Below are 20,892 nucleotides of genomic sequence, written 5' to 3' on the forward strand. Positions count from 1 at the left end.
TGCAATTTGGTAAATTTTATGTCATTCTAGGTAGTTATATTCAACACTCGACGTTGGTTTAATGTTTTTATTGTAAAAACACGGTAAAATTGTCAAAAAATCCATATCCATTCCGCTTTATCACCATAGACATCTTATTATAACTACACCGCGCATCGTCACTTCTCTCGTTTACGATTTTTGAAGAAAGCAGGTTTAGACGTCAGCCATTATTAGTGTACCTATTCCGCGCGTTTGCCAATGCTTTTGTAGGGACCCGTAATGAATTTTCATTGTTTTGAATTCAATTTATTTTTCCTTGTCAGAATGCAAAAGAAATGATATTGTGAAAAAGAAATACAGGAACAAAAGGAAAAGGTGGCAAAACCATAATGGTTTAAGACGTGCATGAAAGGATCTAATATTGCGGTATATGAATCGATAAATATACAGTAGGCTAGTTAAGCACGGCCACCAAACCTGATACTTTAAAACAAGTAGAAGTAGATGAATTAATTAGTTAAGAATCAGTCGCCTCCTCGTTCCTGAAACAACTGGAGCGCCAATTCTTAAAGCAATGAGAACACGACTGAACACAACTTAACTTTCTACAAAATGTAATTCTCCCATAATATTTGCGTTTCTTAAAAAACTCAGTTGTTGTGAACAAATAATTGACAAAACAAATAGTTTTCTATGCAACAACACAACCGCAGCTTTTACCAGGATTCTGTTCAATAGAGATTGATGGCTTTCGATTTTCTCCGTTGTAGCAAAACGTTGCATTATGACGTAAATTCGTGTGATTTCATCAACAATAACTTTTAAAGACATAGCTTCAGTTTCAAGTTGCTGTGAAATCACAACTAATAAATATCTCCGCAATTCACCTCTATGACGAAATCTTTATATGATTTCACCTTTGCTGTTCTACAATCGCAAACATAGCCTATTGTTGGAATTTGTTAATTTTAAATTACGTAATTGCTTGCTTTTTCTTTTATTTTGAAAGTGCTTTATATACCTCCGCACAAACAAGTTTTACATATAATATAGTAGGCCTATAGTATAGTATGACAATTACGATAATTCTTACGTTTCAAGTTCAAAAATCTATTCATTCTAAAAAAACGCTAGTTCAAAAATTGGTGTTTCAAATTCTGGGGGTAATAAAATTTCAATAAAAACCTTAAACCCCTGGACTTTAGATATTTGAACTGAGTTCACACACTTTACCTGTTCAACCCAGCTTCTTATCGTTTAAAGATAGAAGTGGACTTTTTAAACCTTCATTCAGTGTTGTATATATTTGTGAGGAAACTGAATTATGCATTAAACGGTTACTAACTAGTAACTACCACAGCTGGGAGATTACCTCTTCGTCCAGGCATTGTGGAAGCTATTGCGGTAGCTGTGCTTGGAAATATAAATCATTCCAAGATATTTACTAATCTCACGGATCATGTGTTTGAATGCACCGTTACCGATAATCACATTTTTACGCTAGTCAAAACTGTGTCCAAATGTTATTTAAAAGTTAGGTTTTACCACATTGGTAAGGAAACCTGCAAGCAAATACAAGGCAAATTGGTTCGTAAAACGCTTAAAGTGCCCCTGACAGGTTGGATCCAAGTATAATAACTTTTTAAAGCATTTCCTAGCGCAGAATTACACTTAGCGAACTTTTTAATCTTAACCTGGTAGCTCGACTGGTTAGGGCGTAATTTAATCAAACGACTGCTCCGCAGCGCCACCACAGGCGAAACTCCATACTTCACTGCTCTGGGACGACTTTGGTGGTATTACGTCATCCTAAGTGGACGTCGTTAGCAACGGATGATACAAACGCTTCCTAGATGTAATTGGTGGATCACAGTTTGGTCGGAGTTGGTACAAGCGGTTGCTTTTTTCGAAGATTTATTGCTTTTTGCAGTTTAATAAAACTGTACTGGATACATTCCTACAAAACCTAAAATATACTTGAAGTGAAAAATGAAGAAATCGTACGAATCATCATTCATATTTAATTCATCATCACTATTCAAAAATAAATAAAAGTTCTCTCTCTCATAATGTGCCTTTAGTTGGCCATTGAAATCCTATGTAACGGCCATCTGGATCTGGAAAATTGTTTCGGATTCGCCAAACAACGCATGACGGCATCACAATCCGATTGTTGCTTCCGAGAGCATCACCTTGTAGTATACACTCCAACACATCCCTGTAGGCATTTTTACTTGAGTGGTATTAACAAAATCATCTTCAGTGAAGTGAACATATACGACTAGTTTTGTATGGCCCATCCCACTTTCGAACACTTGAAGAAAACTTTGACCATTTTCTTGTCAGTAGGCTACCTTGTTTTGTGGGAAAGTGGGAAAAGAAAGCACACGGTCTTTGTCACTGACAATGTCACATAAACAGCAATTTGTAGGCATTGCCTCAACCATAAATTAAAGGTAGGCCTACTGTTTGTGAGATACTGTTGTTACACTGCAAATGGCTATAGCCAGATTAGGACAAATAAAAAAAATATGAAAATTGTAGCCCTATGAAACTGCAATTTCAATTGAATTGAGATGCTGTTTGATGAAAGTAAACTCAACCTATTTGATCGAAACCTGATAGTAATAATAAGTTCACTTTTTCATTTCGGTAATTCTTAATTTGCACATGCTTTAGACGAACAGAGCCCCACACATTCACGTTTTGCAGTAGCCGTACCATAATTTACCAAGTCATCACAGAGAAAGAATGTATCCTTCCCGCTTACTGTGACGTCACAGCGGTGTTGCCGTTTTTATTTTCGCAATTGAATGAGTGCCAGATTCGCCGATGTCAACGAAAGTTTGCAAGCGTGTAACTTAGTAGCCTGTTGATATTTTTTACGATTTGCTGGTCAGGGAAGTTTGTTAGTGTCATCTTTTTGGTATCTTAGGTAAATTTAGCGAATTTATTTACCTGTCAGAGGCACTTTAACAAAACAGTACTTTTCAAACACCAATAAACCACTTCCTTTCGACATCACATCAGTATTGGTGAATATTTAATTTGTTTTGATTTTGTTGAGCTATACATTAAAGCCGCTATAATCTAGCGTATCATTCGCTTAGGTTTGATGTAATAAACTGTTTGTTGCTATTGCTATTTTTATTTTACAATAGGCTAATCATCAGCTCAGCTGTAACGCCAAATTGAATAAGAGTTCTGCTGAACTGCTGGAAATGATGAATTCAGTGTATCATAGCTTATACGTGCTCTCGCATCGCAGTGTTTTTGCTTTATATTATAGACTGTATGTATAATTCTGTGCAATTTAACACATGCTTTTATTCATTTCATAGATGAATAAAACCTCTATTACACCAAAGTTCTAAATTATAGTTAACAAGTTAGTTTTCTGCAGAAGCGCAACCAGCTCAGAAATGTTATCGTTAACAGCGCAGCTTTCACGCGAGTTTGAGACAGTAACAATGGCCGACGCCTTTTTTCAATTTCTTCAATCGAAATACGAGAAGCGCAGTCTAGTTATAATAAGATGTCTATGTTTATCACCTTCTTTCCGCCGTTTTTCAACATCCTTTTTTTCACCCCTTATGTAGTAGTTGCGTCCGTTTTGTGACGTCATGTTAACCAGGGTCAGGGTGGCGGATTCTATACTTGCACCGAAAAGTGTTAAGGATTGAATTTGCCAGTTCCAATATTGATGTGGATGAGCAGTCATAATAATAATAATAGGATGGAGAAAGAAAAGCGGACATAAAAGAAACCCATCCTCAGGCAAAAGCCCGTTGCAATGTGGCCCAGGAGAGCAGGTGTTGAACTCTTTCTATGGTTAGACTGCACATCACACAGTAGCCTAAGACGATTGAGGTTTGATATCCAGTTTAAGTTATTGTTTCTTGTCCTGGTGGGTGATGGAATGGATGAGCTGGTAGATGATGATGTCCTGATGGTGTTGATGAAGCTCTCATCCCCTTTTGCGACGTGTCGTGTTGATTATGGAGTATTGCGTTTGCTGTTAATATCTACAAAAATAAAAGTACAGCACAAGCAATCGATATTATTGTTAGGTAAGCCTAATCTTTTGTAAATAATTTTAGATTTCCACTAAAATCTTCACAAGAATGCAAGAGAGCCTTTCTACGTTGTCTTTCTATTGCGTGTCCGTTTTGCTTAAATGTTGTTTTAGTTTGTGAATAAAAAGTGACTTTGTATCAGTCTTTCTGATTGAAGAAGGAAATTCGTTCCATGTTTTCGCACCTGTGAATTCTATTTAATGTTGAGTAAGCGTTTTTGAGAAGTACCAGTATGGAATGTTTAGAGAATCATTATCATGGTTTCTTGTAGACAGGCTGTGAACCTCTTTGACATATTTAAAAAGGTTGGTGAAGCAATCTGGTAGTAAATTGTTGTGAAATTTAAACACGAAAACACCAATTTCCAGTTTGAACAAGGCAACTGTGTGGAAATTCATTGGCGGTGTCTTGCAACACTGATGTCACATATCCAAGTGGTACCGTATATATTACAGAAGCATAGTTCTACCAGCTTAGTGCTACCAAATGTTTCTTGACAGTCAAGTCAAGTGTAACAAGAATTGACAGCACTAGACTTGTTATTGTATTGCACAGGCGCGGATCTAGGATTTTTTGGGGGGGGGCCAGAAAATTTGAAAATGAATTAAAAAGTAAGAAAAAACAGATATGAACAACCAGTGGCGTAGCCAGGAATTTGGTTCGCCAAAGGCGTCACGCAGCGGCAGAGGGTCTGGAGGGCCTCCCCCAGAAAATTTTGAAAAATTACTTTGAATTTGGTGCATTCTGAAAGCATTTTCAACAAAAATATGGGTATAAATATTCCTGTGAAATGGTGCTGTCCGGTGGCATAGCAAAAGGATAACATCATGTTTTCTTCGTCATTTTTTCGGTAATACAGCTAAGTTTCTATGTTTTCTTGTTGCTAATTCCTAGCTGAGATGTTTAAATGTTTGGTGTTGGCAAAACTCGCTCTTTTAATGCAGTTTCGCTTCAAATTAGGCAAACTTTGTTTTAGAGACATGTAGACTGAAAGCATCATTCTCAATATCGTGGCACCACACGCGTGCCAAAGGGGGGGTTGTAAGTCCGCTGTGGGAGTAATATCAGCTGTTTAGAAGCATATCAAACCATTCAACAATTTCTCACAAAATTTCGGGGGGGAGGCCCGGGCCCCTTGGGCCCCCCCTATAGATCCGCGCCTGGTATTGCATTAACTAGCAGGGTGTAATGTGTGTAATGTATTGTTGTAAATAATAATTACAGGAAGCATGGTTATTGTAAATTATAATTTACAGGATATCTGGTTAAGGCTATTTTTTTAAATATGGTAATTTTATTAAAGATATTTTTTAATCACATTTGGCTTATTCTTAAAATTACGTTTATGGAACAGTATTCCAGGTTATATTATGGACTATTGTATGAAACTAGAAAAAGAAATATTACCCCAAAGATTTGCGTCAAAAAGAACTGGTGAAATCTTTACTTCGTTTAAAGCGTGGATTGAAAAAACATGTTTTTCCCGCTTTCTGGATAATTTAGAACATTCTGACTTCAATGCAGCTGCAAAAACATTTTTCAAAGAAGTTGAATACACGTTTCAGCATGCATTCAACCAACAAAAAAATGGCGATGAATTCTTGATGATTATGCAATCTGCATGCTACATTGTGCTGTTTGAGTCACTTTCTGAATTCGAAAACGTTTACTTGTCGTTTCATGGAAAGATTTCTTTCCACATAAGCTTGATATTGTGTTACTGTACATTATTAAATGTGAAGAATCGAATGTTTTTGGAATGGTTATCTGCAAATGTGAATAAAAAAGCATTACAAGCCAAGTATCTCATGTTGAAAAATTTTATAAGAGTTGCATTAGCAGGTAAGATTGTCATATTGTTTTTTTTTTCCATCAGAATAACAGTAATGTCCTTTTATTTGCTAGTTTTGAACTTTTGAATATAATTTTTGTTGACCTGTATTGCAGGTGACCCCACTCAGATCATTTATTTGAAATTGTTGGCAGAGGAACTCGGTGATCCAGTTCTAATTCGAAAAGTTGCAAAAATACTGCAGAGCCAGACAACTGATTCATTGCGTATTAAAATGCTTCCAAAGTCACAAAAGGTTAATATCATAAATGTTTGTGTTGAAGATGCATTATATAATATAGTGACAATGACACATAGCCTACATGTTTTGCATTGTATTAGAGTAAGCGTTTTTTACTGTGTGGCTTACTTTTTAAGAAATGCTGTTCGTTGTTTATAATACAATTATATACCTTTTTGCCTTGCTTATGTAATTTTAATGTTTTTCAGAGTGAATCTGACATTGAATGTGATGGGAATATCTATGACAGGTACTCATATTCTGTATAATGCATTGTATAATGTATATATATGCCCATATTGCTTAATTTTTAATGTTCATTATGCCAACCAAGAATTCTGACAGTTAATGTAAAGGTTGTTATGAAATTGCATTTTTGTATTGCAGACTGTAAGTTACATGTTGATTTTCAATTTAACAGAGCTAAAGATCCTCCAGGGCAGCAATCTGTCTACATTCCTCCAGGAGACTCTGCAAAGGAATCATACAGATTGAGTACTTTTCTAAAATTTCCAAGCAATGTCCCTGTAAATTTCCATCACTTGGCAGCTGCCGGTTTCTTTTACACTGGCTACAAAGACAGAGTCAAGTGTTTTTCTTGTGGTTCAACTGTGGACAGTTGGTGCACCAATGACGATGTTTGGTCTTCGCAGTGGCATAAACAAAATTGCTTGATGGCAAAGGGAGAGGATACTACAAACATAAAAATAGGTAAACTAGCTGAAACAACATTGATCTTAATTCTTGATTTTGTAAAAGCATAAAATACCTTCATAGCTATATTTCATTATAGCAAAATCTGATGATATTAGATACAAAGGTTTAGGTTTTACAAAATATTTTTTAAAGGTTAAGTTAATCTAAGAGCCAAAATTTTACATCTTCTGTTAATTCTGTAATGTCTTTTAATTGCAAAATAAAAGTTTTGCTGTAAGTATTATATATCCTAAATTTTGTGTGATATTGCACTTGTAACTGTCTGCAATGTCAAGCGAGCCTGTTTTTAAAAGGAGCATGTCTCATTTGGGTGTATTGTTTACTTATGATATGCAATAAAGGCGTGACACATTTAAATTCTGCAATTTTAAAGACTCTATATAGTTTTATTGCTGTTGTAGTGTGCACTGTGCATATGCAGCAGGTTTTAGCCATGGAATCACACAATGTTTACTCATATTTTATTTTTAGAAAGGGCTACGTTTTCAAGACCACCTGTCTCTCAACAACCACGACATGCACAGACTGGAAGTGTGGAGTCCAGCAGATTACCAGTAAATTTATTTAAATATAAAGAAATATTAAGTTAGTGTGAATTAAAAACATTAGTTATGCATCAGTTGAATAAGCATTTAACTCTTGTACATTACACTTATGTTAGTAGCTTTAGTGTTTCTATAAGACAAAGATTTATCATAATAAACCATGTGAAAGCTTTTAATGGATTTTTTGAACTGATGTTTGCAGCTTTACTCGCACAACTGCTAAAAGTAGGATTAAGCTACATTTCAAGCTTTGCTTCATGCATATAACAAGTGAAAGCACCGTTGAAACATGTAAATTTATTTACTGTCACTGACTTCTTTGTAATGGAACGCACATGTTTTCACAGGCTGCAGTAAGCAGTAACAGACCTTCACCAATTCCACGACGAGCTAATTCATCAGGAATACCAGCAGGATTTCTTCTAATGAATGCAATGGGTGAGACGTTTGTTTGTTGTAAATCTGCCATGTTTATGAAACCATGCACCATCAAAATGCGTTGGTTTTATGATCATAATTTTTTCTTAATGCATTTATCACCGAATTTTTTAACATTTTTCTGAAATAACCAACGATTGGACTTCAGAAAATACCTGTTTAGTGTTTATAGAAACAAAATTATTTAATTTTAAGTTGTTTTAAATCTCAAAAACCTATCTCATAGCATCACAAAAACGTTTTTTACTGCACCCTACTTTGCTGTTTAACATGTGGCATGCAAAGAAAGGTTTTAAAGAAATTGTATTTAGTCAAATATTTGATTGACAGGTGGAAATAGTGAATCATCACCTCAAATGGCAAGATTAAACCTTCATGGAAATGCTGAATCTAATCGATACCCGGTATGGACTGAAATGCAATTCATTATTAATCAGTATTCATTTCTGTGGTATGAAGTGTTTCGTTGGTCTCTTGTAATATCCAGGCTTATGCCCGGGCAAGGAAATCTATTTGCGTGTCCACCTTTAAGCATCTCATGAAATATTTTACCAAAACACAGCTAAGTGCTTCCGGCAGGCGTCGAACTGATGATCTTTGGAGCATCTATCATATGCTTTCACTGCTTGATCACACGAGATACTGGGTGACCAAAAGATGATTTTTTCAAACTAATTTTTTTTCTCACTCGCAATAAAATTATCGCTTTTATTTAGACTTTTGAGCTGGCAACAGTGATATCTTCCCAGCACAAGAATCTTCTAGGAAGCTTGGATTTGCGAAAAGAAGCCGACAGGGTGTAAGATTTGTTTTCGTGGTTAGATTGAAAACTGAGAAGTTTTTATGTGTAATGCACATGCTTTGCGTCATCGGAAGCGGCTGTCTACTTTGCAACGCAATTAAACCACAATGCGTCACGCCATTAGTTCCAAACTTTTTATGACTTACAGCGACTACTTGACAAATTAGTGAACTTTGTCTTAAAGAAAAGGCTTGAAAAGATAGACAGTTAGTTTTTAACGGCTCAGTCTTCATTCTATTTTTTTTCCTTGCTTTATGTTACTGGTTAATCTACAGTATATGTGCGATTATAGTACTGTAAGTAGGTTTATGGTCTACAAAATCACCAACACAATAAATGCATGAATTCGTCATAACTGCAATAGAACATTAACACATTCTTGCTGACTGCTTTTATAAACATAGCAGATGGCAATGCCGCCCTTTTTTCCACCTTAGCAAAAGCAAAAAAGGACTAATTTTTGCATTCTGCAATAAAACGGCCAAATTAACGCTTATCCACTTTGAATCAGTGTAAAAAAAAGATAAGTTTTACCATCTGGGATGTCTTTTAACTTGGATCATTCTTCTCCACCATCCAGTTTTGTTTTAATTTTCTCAGGAAAACATTTGACACCTGGCCAATGGAAGCTGGTACTGTGCAGCCGAGTGATCTGGCTCGTTCTGGCTTCTTCTACTTAGGCAACTACGATCGTGTCCAGTGCTTTTCATGTGGCGGAGTTCTGAGAAACTGGAAATATGATGACATCATCGAAGATGACCACAGAAGACATTATCCCGATTGCAGGTGCAGCCCAAAATTGACACCAAATACATAAAATACAAAAAGCTTTTTCACTGAACAACTTTTTACCTATCATACTTCTTAATCGTTTTCATATTGTTCTCAACTTGTGAACTGGTTTTATAGAATGGCCAGCCGGACAGATGACCGCAATGTCCCTCTAGAAGACAACGTGCAAGGCCGTCTTCCCATTTCCAGGCCGATTGCTCCACAACGGCCTATTGAGCTTTCCGAGTCTGAACAGGTTGGAAAATGTTTTTTGCTTTGAATCCATTGATGTTTCTCAAACACGCTCTTGGTGGGATGAAAAGTCACTTTTTTTGGCTACTACGTCTTCAATGATATGCTTGAATGAATAGACACGACGTTTAGTTCGTTACCTCCCACCCATTTGTTCGAGCGCAGTATGCAAGTTCCAGACAAACCAAAGCAAGGTAGCAAATATGACAAATGTAATGTGTTTATTTTCTTTCGATCACAGAGGGAGTTGGAAGCCATGTTTCCTTGCCTTTACCCTGCAAATCCGCACCTGAGGAATGAGCAAGTCAGGTTGGAAACGTTTGACCATCGGTGGCCACGAAGCAGAGTGAACGCAACTCCAAGACAAATATCAAAAGCTGGCTTCTTCTTTCTCGGTGAAAGAGACAAAGTCAAGTGCTGGTATTGTAACGGAGGCTTGCAAAACTGGGATCCGAACGACGAACCTTGGACTGAGCACGCAAAGTGGTTTCCTTCGTGAGTAGTGAAATTAATTTTCTGTTTTTTTTAATACACTCTAATCTCACAGACTATACAGCAACAATGCAACATGTGTTTTGTTTTGATAAATTTGTTGATTTTATAACGCTCTTTTTTGTTGTGAAAACGTCAATTTGTTTGATTTTGTCATTTTCATTGGTTTTGGAACTTTGTCGAAGCCGCTGTTCTACGGCGATATTCTCAATTTGGAGAAAATTTGAATTTCGAAGACGTAGCAAAAGCACTGGCTGAAAACTAAAGTAATGACGAAGAGTCATGTTTTTGAATGGGTGGTTTTCCCACGTTAATATTTTCACACTTGCACGGGAAGTATGCAAGTAGTTGCAATTACCAGTGTTTTTACTGGCATTGTTTAGACAAAAGCACCTTACAGTGACAAAAGCGTTGGAGGAATTAAAAGTTGATTAATGTGCGAAACAGACTGGCACTCATGTGATCTCCATAACTCAGATACTACTCATTTTGTTTTTGGTGCAACCGCTACACATTGTACTGATGACACTTTGTGATTGGAAAAAATTCCCCTGATGACTATGCAGAACTTGCTGTAGTATCAGTTATGAATAACAATAGATTGTTGTAAAATATTACCCGTATCTTACGCATGGCTCAACTTTTCAAATGCAGGCCAATGTGGTTCATGAAAACGTCAAAATTTGTAATTTTTGGTTACACCATTGAGTTCAACATACCAGAATAGATGTCAAGTGTTGTCAGTTACCTTTTCGAATATGTCAGGCATCCAAATATAGAACAAGAAGGAAAATGTCACAATCACCAGCAATTCGAAGCACCGTTGCCAAAACAATGTTTCTGACCGGTATTGCAAACTCGGACATCAAAAACTTTTGCACAGAAGTTATTGAGTCACACAATGTCAATGCTGTCAAGTGACGTGAGTCACTTGACACCCAAGCCGACTGGGAATCGGATAGGGTTACTTACATCAGAAAGAATGACTGGTGGCATAGCGCTTATGTTCATTGTTGGATACAAAGTGTGACTATTCGATGTGCAATCATACACTGCAAGCTTTCTCTCGAGGTGGTTTAGTTTTGCGTCAATTCACTGATACGTGATTTTCATAACTTTATACGAAAACAAGGATAACATTTTGTGGCGGTTTATGAACACAACAAAAAACCCTTGTTCAGGCCAAAAAGCAATGTGGTGTTACAATGGGAAGAAGGTCGGACAAAGCTTCTTTCAAATTCATTCAAAGATTTTGAAAACTGCGCAGATGTCTGGCTGGAAATCAGTTTTCAGAAATCAGAAATTCAACGTCTGCAGACGTTGAATCAAAAGAAACTGATTTGCTGCCTGAGATACAACCTGGAAAACTTTAAAACTTGAAACAAAAATTGGAGTTGGTTTGCATTTTGCAAACGTTCGAAATCGCAACATAAGCCGTTTAGATGGATTTCAGGTTAAAAATTGAATGAGACTGTTCACGAGGCATTTAGTTCAATAACATGATATACGTTCTTCTGGTGCAAACTAAGCTGAACTATCACAACATGTGATGTGATAGTTCAGCTTAGTTTGCACCAGAGGATTTCAAGTTGTTGAGCTTTAAAAGCCATCCTTGCGCCAGTTTTATAATCTACATTCCCACACTAAAAACTGATTGAAAAATGTTTCCAAAAGACTTATGCATAAGTGATGTGATTAGTTGGTATTTGTCCTTTGAAAGAATTTACCTTTGAATTACAATGTCTCGTGTTACATTGTGAAATGACATGTGTGATAAACATAATGAGGCAATGTGATGTAAGAAATAAGGTCAACCAAGGATACTTATAAAAGAGACAATCCTTTAAGTTTTTATTACATTGTGTTGGCGAAACAAAGGTTGCTTGGAATGAAGAAATTGCTTTCTACTTTTGGAAAGCGATTTTTAATCGCCTGTTGTATTGTAACAAGATTTTCATCCCATATAAAATGCTTTAAATTCCTTCTAATAAAGCTGTGGCGGCATCAAGCGGTGTTTCAAAAATGTTGAGACCGATTCAAAATCTCACTTTGTCACTTTCTTTGTAATTGCTATGTATTTTCAGATGTGACTTTTTGCTTCAAAACACGGGTCGCAACTTTGTGCAAAGAATAGTGGACCGTTTTCCCAGCCTACCCCGGCCGATACTACGAAGCTCACACGACGTACCCCCCGGAGAAAGCCAGAACCGTTTTCGGCCCAGTCAACTCCCTACCTCGCCCCCTCCTCAGATTCTTGACTTTAAAGTAACACTTTGTTTTGCTATAAATATAGATTCATGTTTTTAAATGTAACTTTAATATTTCGTAAAGTTTCTTGTCATAAAGGTGAAAGCAAGGGTATTTTGAAGCTAACAAAATAACTTTACGCGGTTTAAACCAGGGCTGTGGAGTCAGGCTAAAAATACACGACTCCGACTTCTCGGTTTACAACTGGCCGACTCCCGTGTTGCAGGACTTTTCTAAATTTTTGTATCTTTTTGATTTTTTTTTTTAAATTTAATTTCACTTCAGTTTTGAAACTGCGACTTTCACAAAAACTGACAAGAACAAATACTACAGTATTTTCTGGAAAACATTTAGATCGAAATACGGAGGACAAGAAAAAATATTTTGAAAAACGATATTACAAATAACAATGTTATTAGCCATCGTTTTTTATCAAGTGGGTGTCGGCCGTTTTTTAACGACTCCGTCTCCAGACACGCCAAAATCTCTCCGACTTCACAGCCCTGCCTTTAACATTGCATGTAAGATTGACGCAGAAGTTTGCGCTGTTAAGCCTCGCCCATTGTGCTTCAACAGTTTTCACATTATGTGAATGCATTTGCAGCGCATACCTGACCAACTGAGGAAAGCAATGTCTTCTGAGATGGTGAAATCCGCAGAAGAACTGAGTTTTGACACCTCGCGTATTCGTCGTGTTTTGAAAAGGTGAATGTACAATATTTTCAAATTCATGATTAGTCTATTGTTACAATACGAATTGTATGCAACTGCATCAAATGGCTCAGTAAGCTTCCCCATACCTTGTCTCTAACCGTTTCCATTTGTCTCAGAATTGTATTGATTTTTATTCCTGAATTGTCTTGATCGGTTCTATGGTTGTCTACTGCCTTTCTTGAATATTATTTTGTGTGACCATAAAACAGATCAAATGCAATACAGTAGTACGGAAAAAGTACGTTGCGGAATGTTTCAACTTCATACTTTTGTCACTTTTCAATCAGCCAACAAACTATTGTTGTCACATTGATTCAACGTCTGCATACGTTACGTTGAATCAATGTAAAAAATACTATTTCACTATCTGCACAATTTTATTGATTCACGCTAGCCATGTGGTTTTTACGTCCACAAATTTTCATCTGTTCACTCAAAAGCTTTTTGTAAACATGTTTTATTCATGAAGGAAACAGCTGCGTTTCATGTCTTAAGTGGGAAACGCTTTCACTTTTTGCTGATGCAATCTGGCCATACGCTTGCTGAATCACTGTTTTCTTTAAAAAAACGTGAAGTGGTAAAAGTTGTTTTTTGTTTGTTCGTAGGAAATTGCAACGCGATGGATCAGTGTTCCCATCTCTGACAGATCTAATTGATGCCTTGACCGCCACTGAAGCGCAACTCCCTGACAGTGAAGATGAAAACGAAGCTGGTTCTTCTGCAGAACCAGTTGCAAGTTTTCCAGGTTTTTCGTTTTCATTAAGTTTTTAGGTTTTAACTTATCTGCCCAAGCTAAATCTGCCTGACGTAACTTTATTACCCTGAGTTGAACTTTACTGAAAGCTTGTACTTACACTCAGTAGCTAGTCTAGGTGAGACACACGGCTCACATTCTCCTTATCCCGTTAAAAACACTATTTTCGTCTTTTTCAAATTTCCAAGTCCTCAAAAATTAATTTCGGCCCTGAGAAACATTTTCTTCTTCGCATTGCTTATTTTGAAATCAAGCTCTGTTGCTTGCTGAATTGTTTTTTATCGATCTGCTACTGCCTGTACAAGTGGATGGTGTACAGTGGATGTGGATGGTGTTAGAAAACATATAACTGTAACTTCAGCTTTAACTGTAGCTTCGATATATTCCCAACAAGTTTGTGATTGGGTGTTTTTTGTCTTGCGCAGGTGTATCTCAGGTCTCCGAATCAAACTCAACTACCAAACCACAAGTTTCTACAGCAGGTATTCGATTACATTGCTGCGGCTGCAATGAGATAACAGACCGTAGACTTTGCCCGATTTGACTTAAGTTCTTCAGTGTACAGCATCCAGAAGAAATGTAACACCGTTTTTACGTGAAAGACGTCGTAAACACGCATTCAGTTATTGCTTTTACGTGTATATCTGAGGTACTGTGAAATCGAAATGCATAAGATAAGGCTCATTTGGTTTCTTTCTGTGAGGACTTCATAGAGACAATGTCAATATTCTTAAGGTTTGTGTGCATTCTGTATATGTTTAAATGGCACATTCTACACACAGTTACATTGTGATAGTCAAAGTCTGTTCTTGATACATGTGATATATAAACATGTCGTTTTTTAGTTGCTCATACTAGTGCTAGCCCTTCGTCAACTGTCACCCCCAGTTTGGCAGCTACTTCAAATGCAGAAGGTATTTGTAGACAGTTATTAACTTCGTTAATTTTGGTTGTCTTGTCGCAGCGGGTATTCATTTCACAAATAGGCTCATAGTTCCAGCAGTTTCTACTTTTCTTTTCCATAGTTTTCTTTTTACTTGGTTCCTAAATACCATAAAGCATCATACGGCATGAGATACATCTTTCACCTCGGTTTAACCTTAAATTACGAGCAACCATAACTGTATGCTGAACATTCCCTTGCTTTATTCTTTTCTTGAGCACTATGCTGAACATTCCCTTGCTTTATTCTTTTCTTGAGCACTTTGGTTTAACCGTACAACATAGTTTTAGCCCCCGATAACTCTGTCGGTTAAGCTCTCGACTTCGTGAACGAAGAAACAGCATGACCAAGAGGCGCTGGTTTGACTCTGGAAGTGCGCTTGAGTAGCGCACTTCAGGGACAGCTCTCCATTCAGTGGCACCTAGTGGATGGAATAATTTACAGACAAGAAAACTTCGAACAGTGGAAAGCTTTACTTTGTCATTCTCGGTAAATGGGCCTACGTCAGTGGTTCAAGGCCTCTACAAGCATGCGAAATTGCCACGATTGAACTTCCATCTAGGTTTTCTTCATCATCATCAATTTGGTCGTGCCTTAGTCATAGGCTTTCTTAATCCGAGAGTAATGATTTCCAAGTCAATCAAAGAGTAGGCATAGCTTGTGACTCGTTTGTTCAAATCATTGTAAAGACTCTTTTTTAGTATGTTACCGTGACAAGTACACTTGGTTATTTAAATTGAATTCACCAAGACAACGTAGTCCATGCCTTGTCACTGCTTTGAAGTCTCATTCCATGCCAGGTACCACCGATGAAAAGTTAGTAAATTGTTGTTGTGTGTTTGCAGAAATATCTCCGACCATAGAAAAAAAGTTTGAAAGTTTGCAAGAGGAACGAAAGTGCAAGATATGTCTGGACAGAGACGCTGAAATAGTTTTTATTCCTTGTGGCCATTTTTGTTGCTGTCAGACTTGCGCTGAAGCGGTCAGGCTGTGTCCAATCTGCCGAGCAAAAATAGACCGAGGCATCCGAGCGTACATGTCATAACCGGTACTAACTGCCCTTAACTGGTTTGGAAAACATTGCTGTGTTCAAGATTTTGCCACAAAGTGTTACTTTATCATTTTAAAGATGCTTTATCAACTTCTTCAATAGCAGTAAATCGTCCGCTTCCACTTTTGTCGACTAACATGTGTAAAGCTATGACTACAAATGAAAAAAAAAGGATTTTCATTACTCTTCAACCAAGGACTTCATTGTGTCACTTTTGAAATATTATTACTATGATATCAGTACTTCTACTATATGTATTATTCTTTTTATATCATCGTATGACTGACTGCAGTTACAAAGCACTAGATTCAGCCTGATAAAAAAATATTTTTTTCAATACAGTAGCAACACTAGTTTGTGCATGCTGTAGTGCTGTTTACCATTTCTAAAAAAAATTACGTCTAGTATTTCCTCTTTTTGTTTAAGTGCTATGTTTATGAATATGCAGTTTATGCACCATTTCATTTTGTGGTGTTTTGATAGTCACAGTGTTGGCATGCTGAATGACACATTTGGCAGTCAAAACATACAAAAATTTAAAGTAATTTATTAAAACAGTTTATTTTTTTATTTTTTTATACTCGGCCAGTGGCTGGGTTGGATTGTGTGTATTTTTATAGGAGACATAATTTTATTTGTGAACGCAAAAATATGTTTGCTGTAATTTTCTTTTCCAATTTTTTGATTGATTTTCCTTTGGTGTTCATGATTGATACTGTAGCGTAATACATGATTTTATTTTTATGTACAAGTGATTGAAGTTACTGTATTACGCCTTCATTACCTTGACTTATATTATTATTGTTTTTAATCCATTTATTTGAATACCATGAATCATTGCTAACAATGGTATTCTCTCTACACAAAGTGGGATGGTTTCGTCCGTGCTTGCATATTATTTATTCAATGCCATACCATATTTAATTGTATTGAAAATCGTTGAACTTTGCCATCCGGACAAGTTTAACGTTCTTTATTATCATGTATAGCACACGTGATGTGCACACATAGACCTTTCAATATACGTTTAATGTACGACAAGTGGTAAATAACAGCCGATCATACGGTTCATGTTAGAAATCAAGTAGTCGGATAATGACTTCCCGGATAATGATTACTGATGATAATGGCACTTAAAGAGTCAATCTTTTCCCAGCCACAAATGTTTTGGTAAAAACGAAAGAATCCGATAATCTACGAAAGTGTCCGAAAAACTAAAGACAAAAGTATCCGATATCTATCTAAGGAAAACGTAGCCGACGCGAAATAAGCCATAACCCTCGGTTTGGTTACGTTTTAAATCTGTTGGTGCGATTGCATTTGACATTGAAAAACAGTCGCAGTGAAGTAACGTTTTATTGTATGTACAACAAAAATCGACACCCCTTTGCATACTTTAGCAAGACAGCCCATCTTTGAAAACTGTGCCCAAAAGGCTCTTCCCTGATGCCTGGCAGCGTACAGCTAGAAAGCCTAGTTTCTTTATCCTACCTACAGAAACTTAGACTGCAAACGCAAAGCAAAAAAGTAGGACTTTTCAAGCCGGACAATAGAAGAGTTCATGGTTGTTAATGAATAATTAATATTTATAGAAAAGCAATTAGTTCATGTCAAGCAAAGGCACTGATAATTAATTTATTTTAGAGTTACATGTGTTCTTTCCTATTTTTTATTTATTGAAGGTGGCGGCTGACTTAGTGACCCTTTATGGTTGGTCTTTTCACTGTCTCCTTTTCGTCCAATATGAATTAGTTATTAACTCTTTCATGGTTAGTAATTTTTCTGTATCTAGTGGATGGAAAGATGGACCTGATTGATTTCCAAATGCATTCACTTTGTAAGTTTCCATAAGATGTTTTTGTAACGTTTCTTCAATCACGTTTAAATTGTTATGCATGTCTTCAAACGATGTATGACCTTGTTACAATGTTAGCTGGTGCTATCTTCAGATAAGTTGCTAAAGTTATCTGCTGAAAGATTTAATTTTCTTAATGTGTAAAACTTGTGTATGTGACTGTAATGCACATTTTACGAGATTATGTTCATTCAAAGCTACTGTGTATTTTAATGATGCTTTTCTTCAACTATTGAAGCCTGTCCTTGCTGATTTTGTTTATGTTGTAAACTTGTACAGTTGTACACGCCCGTTGTCTTTTCATTTTTTGTTTAACCCTTTAACTGCCACGGGCTCTTTAAAGAGCCCGAGTCCTAAAAAATACACACTTTTTGCAATCACCATAACTCTGGTCTTTGTTTGCCAAACTGCATGGGTCTTACTTTTTTTAAAAAAAAAGGAAGACTTGTATTGTGTGAAAGTTGAAAAAAATTACTATATTTGTATTTGAACTTTTCCTGCAATTTTCAATCATTTACAGAGAATTTTTATTTTTTATGCAAAGTGAAGTTTATGCGGCTCTTTCTTTGCATGACGCATAAAAATCACTGTGACAACTTTGCGTGGAAAGCTTGACACTTGCCTGACGTTTAGCTGTGACGATCACCGCAGTTTGAAAGTGTTTTTTTTCAGATATCTAAACGGAAACAAAAAAGTCAAAAAAACACGAAATTTTTGTAGTTTGTCAGAAATTTTTGTCATTTGAGGCATTTTAAAAAATACACAAAATTTGTAAACATATTGTAAAAGTAATACAATTTGGGTAGAGAGGTAACTCTTTTAAACCATAAACAGACATAACTCAGCAACAACACTACATTTAACATTATAAAAACAAAAAGCGAACGTTTTCGGCTAGTCATATAGCCCTTTTCAAGCCTATAGGAAAATACATTTTTAAAAGAAATGCTAAAGAATCATATGTTTAGATTTGACCATATTTTTGCTGTGATACTATATGATTCTTTAGCATTTCTTTTAAAAATGTATTTTCTTATAGGCTTGAAAAGGGCTATATGACTAGCCGAAAACGTTCGCTTTTTGTTTTTTGTTTTTATAATGTTAAATGTAGTGTTGTTGCTGAGTTATGTCTGTTTATGATATTGTAAAAGACTGTTGAAAATGCAACAACTTTCATGTTTTAATTTTTTTTCTGGCAGTTGCCGTTCTCAAAATACAGCAGTTTAAAATCAAAGCCTTGCTCGAGCTAAATTCTGAAAAATGCATTAAAAAAGCGTGGCAGTTAAAGGGTAACGCTCATTTCAGAAATTAGGAATTATTGGCGTTCTATTTGAATAGTACGATCACTTGCATGACGAGGTAGCCTAAGCCGTGATCCAAGGCCGTAAAAGAATAAAACATTCTGAGGGTGCAAACAAAATTTGCCTAACTCTTTTTTCTTTGCCATACATTATTAAAAACGCAACAACTTACAACTTTCCCAAGTAACTGAACATTTCCTCCCAAATTTGTGACGTTTCTTTTGTGGCGGGTATGCGACTATACTCTCTGCACCCCAATCTACGGCTATGCATGTCATGCGGAAAAGATCGTTGTATGCAACACGCAAATTATTTCTGGAAACACGAGAGTAAGCTAATTGCACCAAAGGTGACATGCGCAAAAAGAAACACAATGCGCTTGAAATAACATGTTTTTGACAGAAGTTGTGCATTTTGAAAAATTTACTCTTAATTTATTGCCAACACAATGAAGATGTCTTGTCTGCTTGTCTGTGTCATCGCTGCCTTTGAATGGTCTATTCTCGGCTCATCTGCGTGGTAGTGGCGCTTACAGCTGTCATCTTTGCCTCACTGAAAAGCTGTCAATCTTTCATACCGCATCGCTTGCGACCACTCATTGAATAATGCTCTCTTGAATATGTGTCATTACCGTAGAAATTTTGAACTCAGATGTGTTAAATAACATTTATCCCGTCGTTTGTGGCGATCTTAGATGTTTGAAGTTACCAATATAATTGTGAGCAGGATGGTGCATTGAATGGCGTAGGTTTCAGTGGAGTGGCGCCTCACTCCACCGGCCCGTGTTCAATATTCCGTGCAGTCACGGGAAGCCTCACTTAACTCAAAATCTTTACTGATTAAAATTGCAAGCTGTAAAGGTAGATATTATCCTACACGTCCTGCAACTGTACCTATAAGATATATTCAAATGGTAGAACGGCAAAACAACAAATTATTGTTACATAAGTAATTAAATAGACTAGCCCACAACTAAACAGTCTCCACAAGAGTTGAAAAAGGAAGGGGTGGCAATGTTTATTTAACGAAGAGTGTGATCATTTTTTGAGTATTAATTTTTGCTTTGATAATTGTTTGCCATTTATTTTCGTGTAAATCGAGTAATTTAGTCAGTAAAAAATTGTTTGCAGTTAGTTGTCAGGTTACCTCATGAATATATTTTGATGTAGTTAATTATTTTCGTCTCTATATTTGCTAGAATAGGCGCCTTATCGGTTAAAGCGCAGACTTTATCCTTTTTGTCAATTTAACCAATTTTTTGCGTATTGTTGAATATTGATGTTTCCTGATTAGGCTTATGATGGTACAATTTTATACCATACTGAATTTACTCTTTCGTGGCATTTTTCATTTATTTTGCTTTTGGTTGTTATTCATTCTTTCGCACCTTCATCATTTGATTTTTTGTGCTGTTTGCTTTCAGCTTAACTGAAGATGATCTAGCATTCCAGCTGATCGAAATCGATTTTTAGCTGTTTATGATTGATCTGACTCGTGTGGTTTGTAACCTAATAATGTAACATGTAACCGAGTTGTTCATATCAAGTATTGTTGTGGGTTTGACACCTGTCAGAAGATATTTTATCATAACCAACTGAACAATTGCCTATGCTACCGGTTTTAGGTTTAGCCTACCACTGCCAACCCAGTAAAAAGGATACCCAGCTCTAGCTTTCTTGTGGAAGGTTTGACAGTATTATTCTATCTAGGAGTTGAATGAGTGGACATTTTCTTATGTAAATGCACTTTTCTTGAGGAATCTAGGAGGACCTCTACAATCACAGAATTTGTCAATCTCCCTCAAATGAGATTCATCAAAGCAGAGAGAGTTTTGACAAAGACAAAATTAGCTTGCAAGGAAATATGAGCTAATCTGTTAT

At 36.4% G+C, this 20,892-nt stretch overlaps 1 protein-coding gene across 1 annotated transcript; it reads left to right on the plus strand.

The window, feature by feature from the left end:
* The first annotated feature begins 6,020 nt into the window (after positions 1–6,020).
* LOC145766997 (baculoviral IAP repeat-containing protein 7-like) lies at positions 6,021–20,647 on the plus strand. The gene is made up of 16 exons (XM_082578722.1): positions 6,021–6,145; positions 6,340–6,380; positions 6,552–6,841; positions 7,319–7,401; positions 7,740–7,830; positions 8,161–8,234; positions 8,547–8,629; positions 9,233–9,418; positions 9,542–9,659; positions 9,897–10,150; positions 12,232–12,412; positions 12,999–13,099; positions 13,714–13,853; positions 14,288–14,344; positions 14,708–14,776; positions 15,651–20,647. Exons 1-16 carry the CDS (start codon positions 6,125–6,127, stop codon positions 15,848–15,850), a joined length of 1,989 nt encoding a protein of 662 aa, XP_082434848.1. The 5' UTR covers positions 6,021–6,124; the 3' UTR covers positions 15,851–20,647.
* The last annotated feature ends 245 nt before the right edge of the window (positions 20,648–20,892 follow it).

The sequence above is a fragment of the Aplidium turbinatum genome, chromosome 3 (genome assembly GCF_918807975.1).
Source record: "Aplidium turbinatum chromosome 3, kaAplTurb1.1, whole genome shotgun sequence".
NCBI lineage: Eukaryota > Metazoa > Chordata > Ascidiacea > Aplousobranchia > Polyclinidae > Aplidium > Aplidium turbinatum.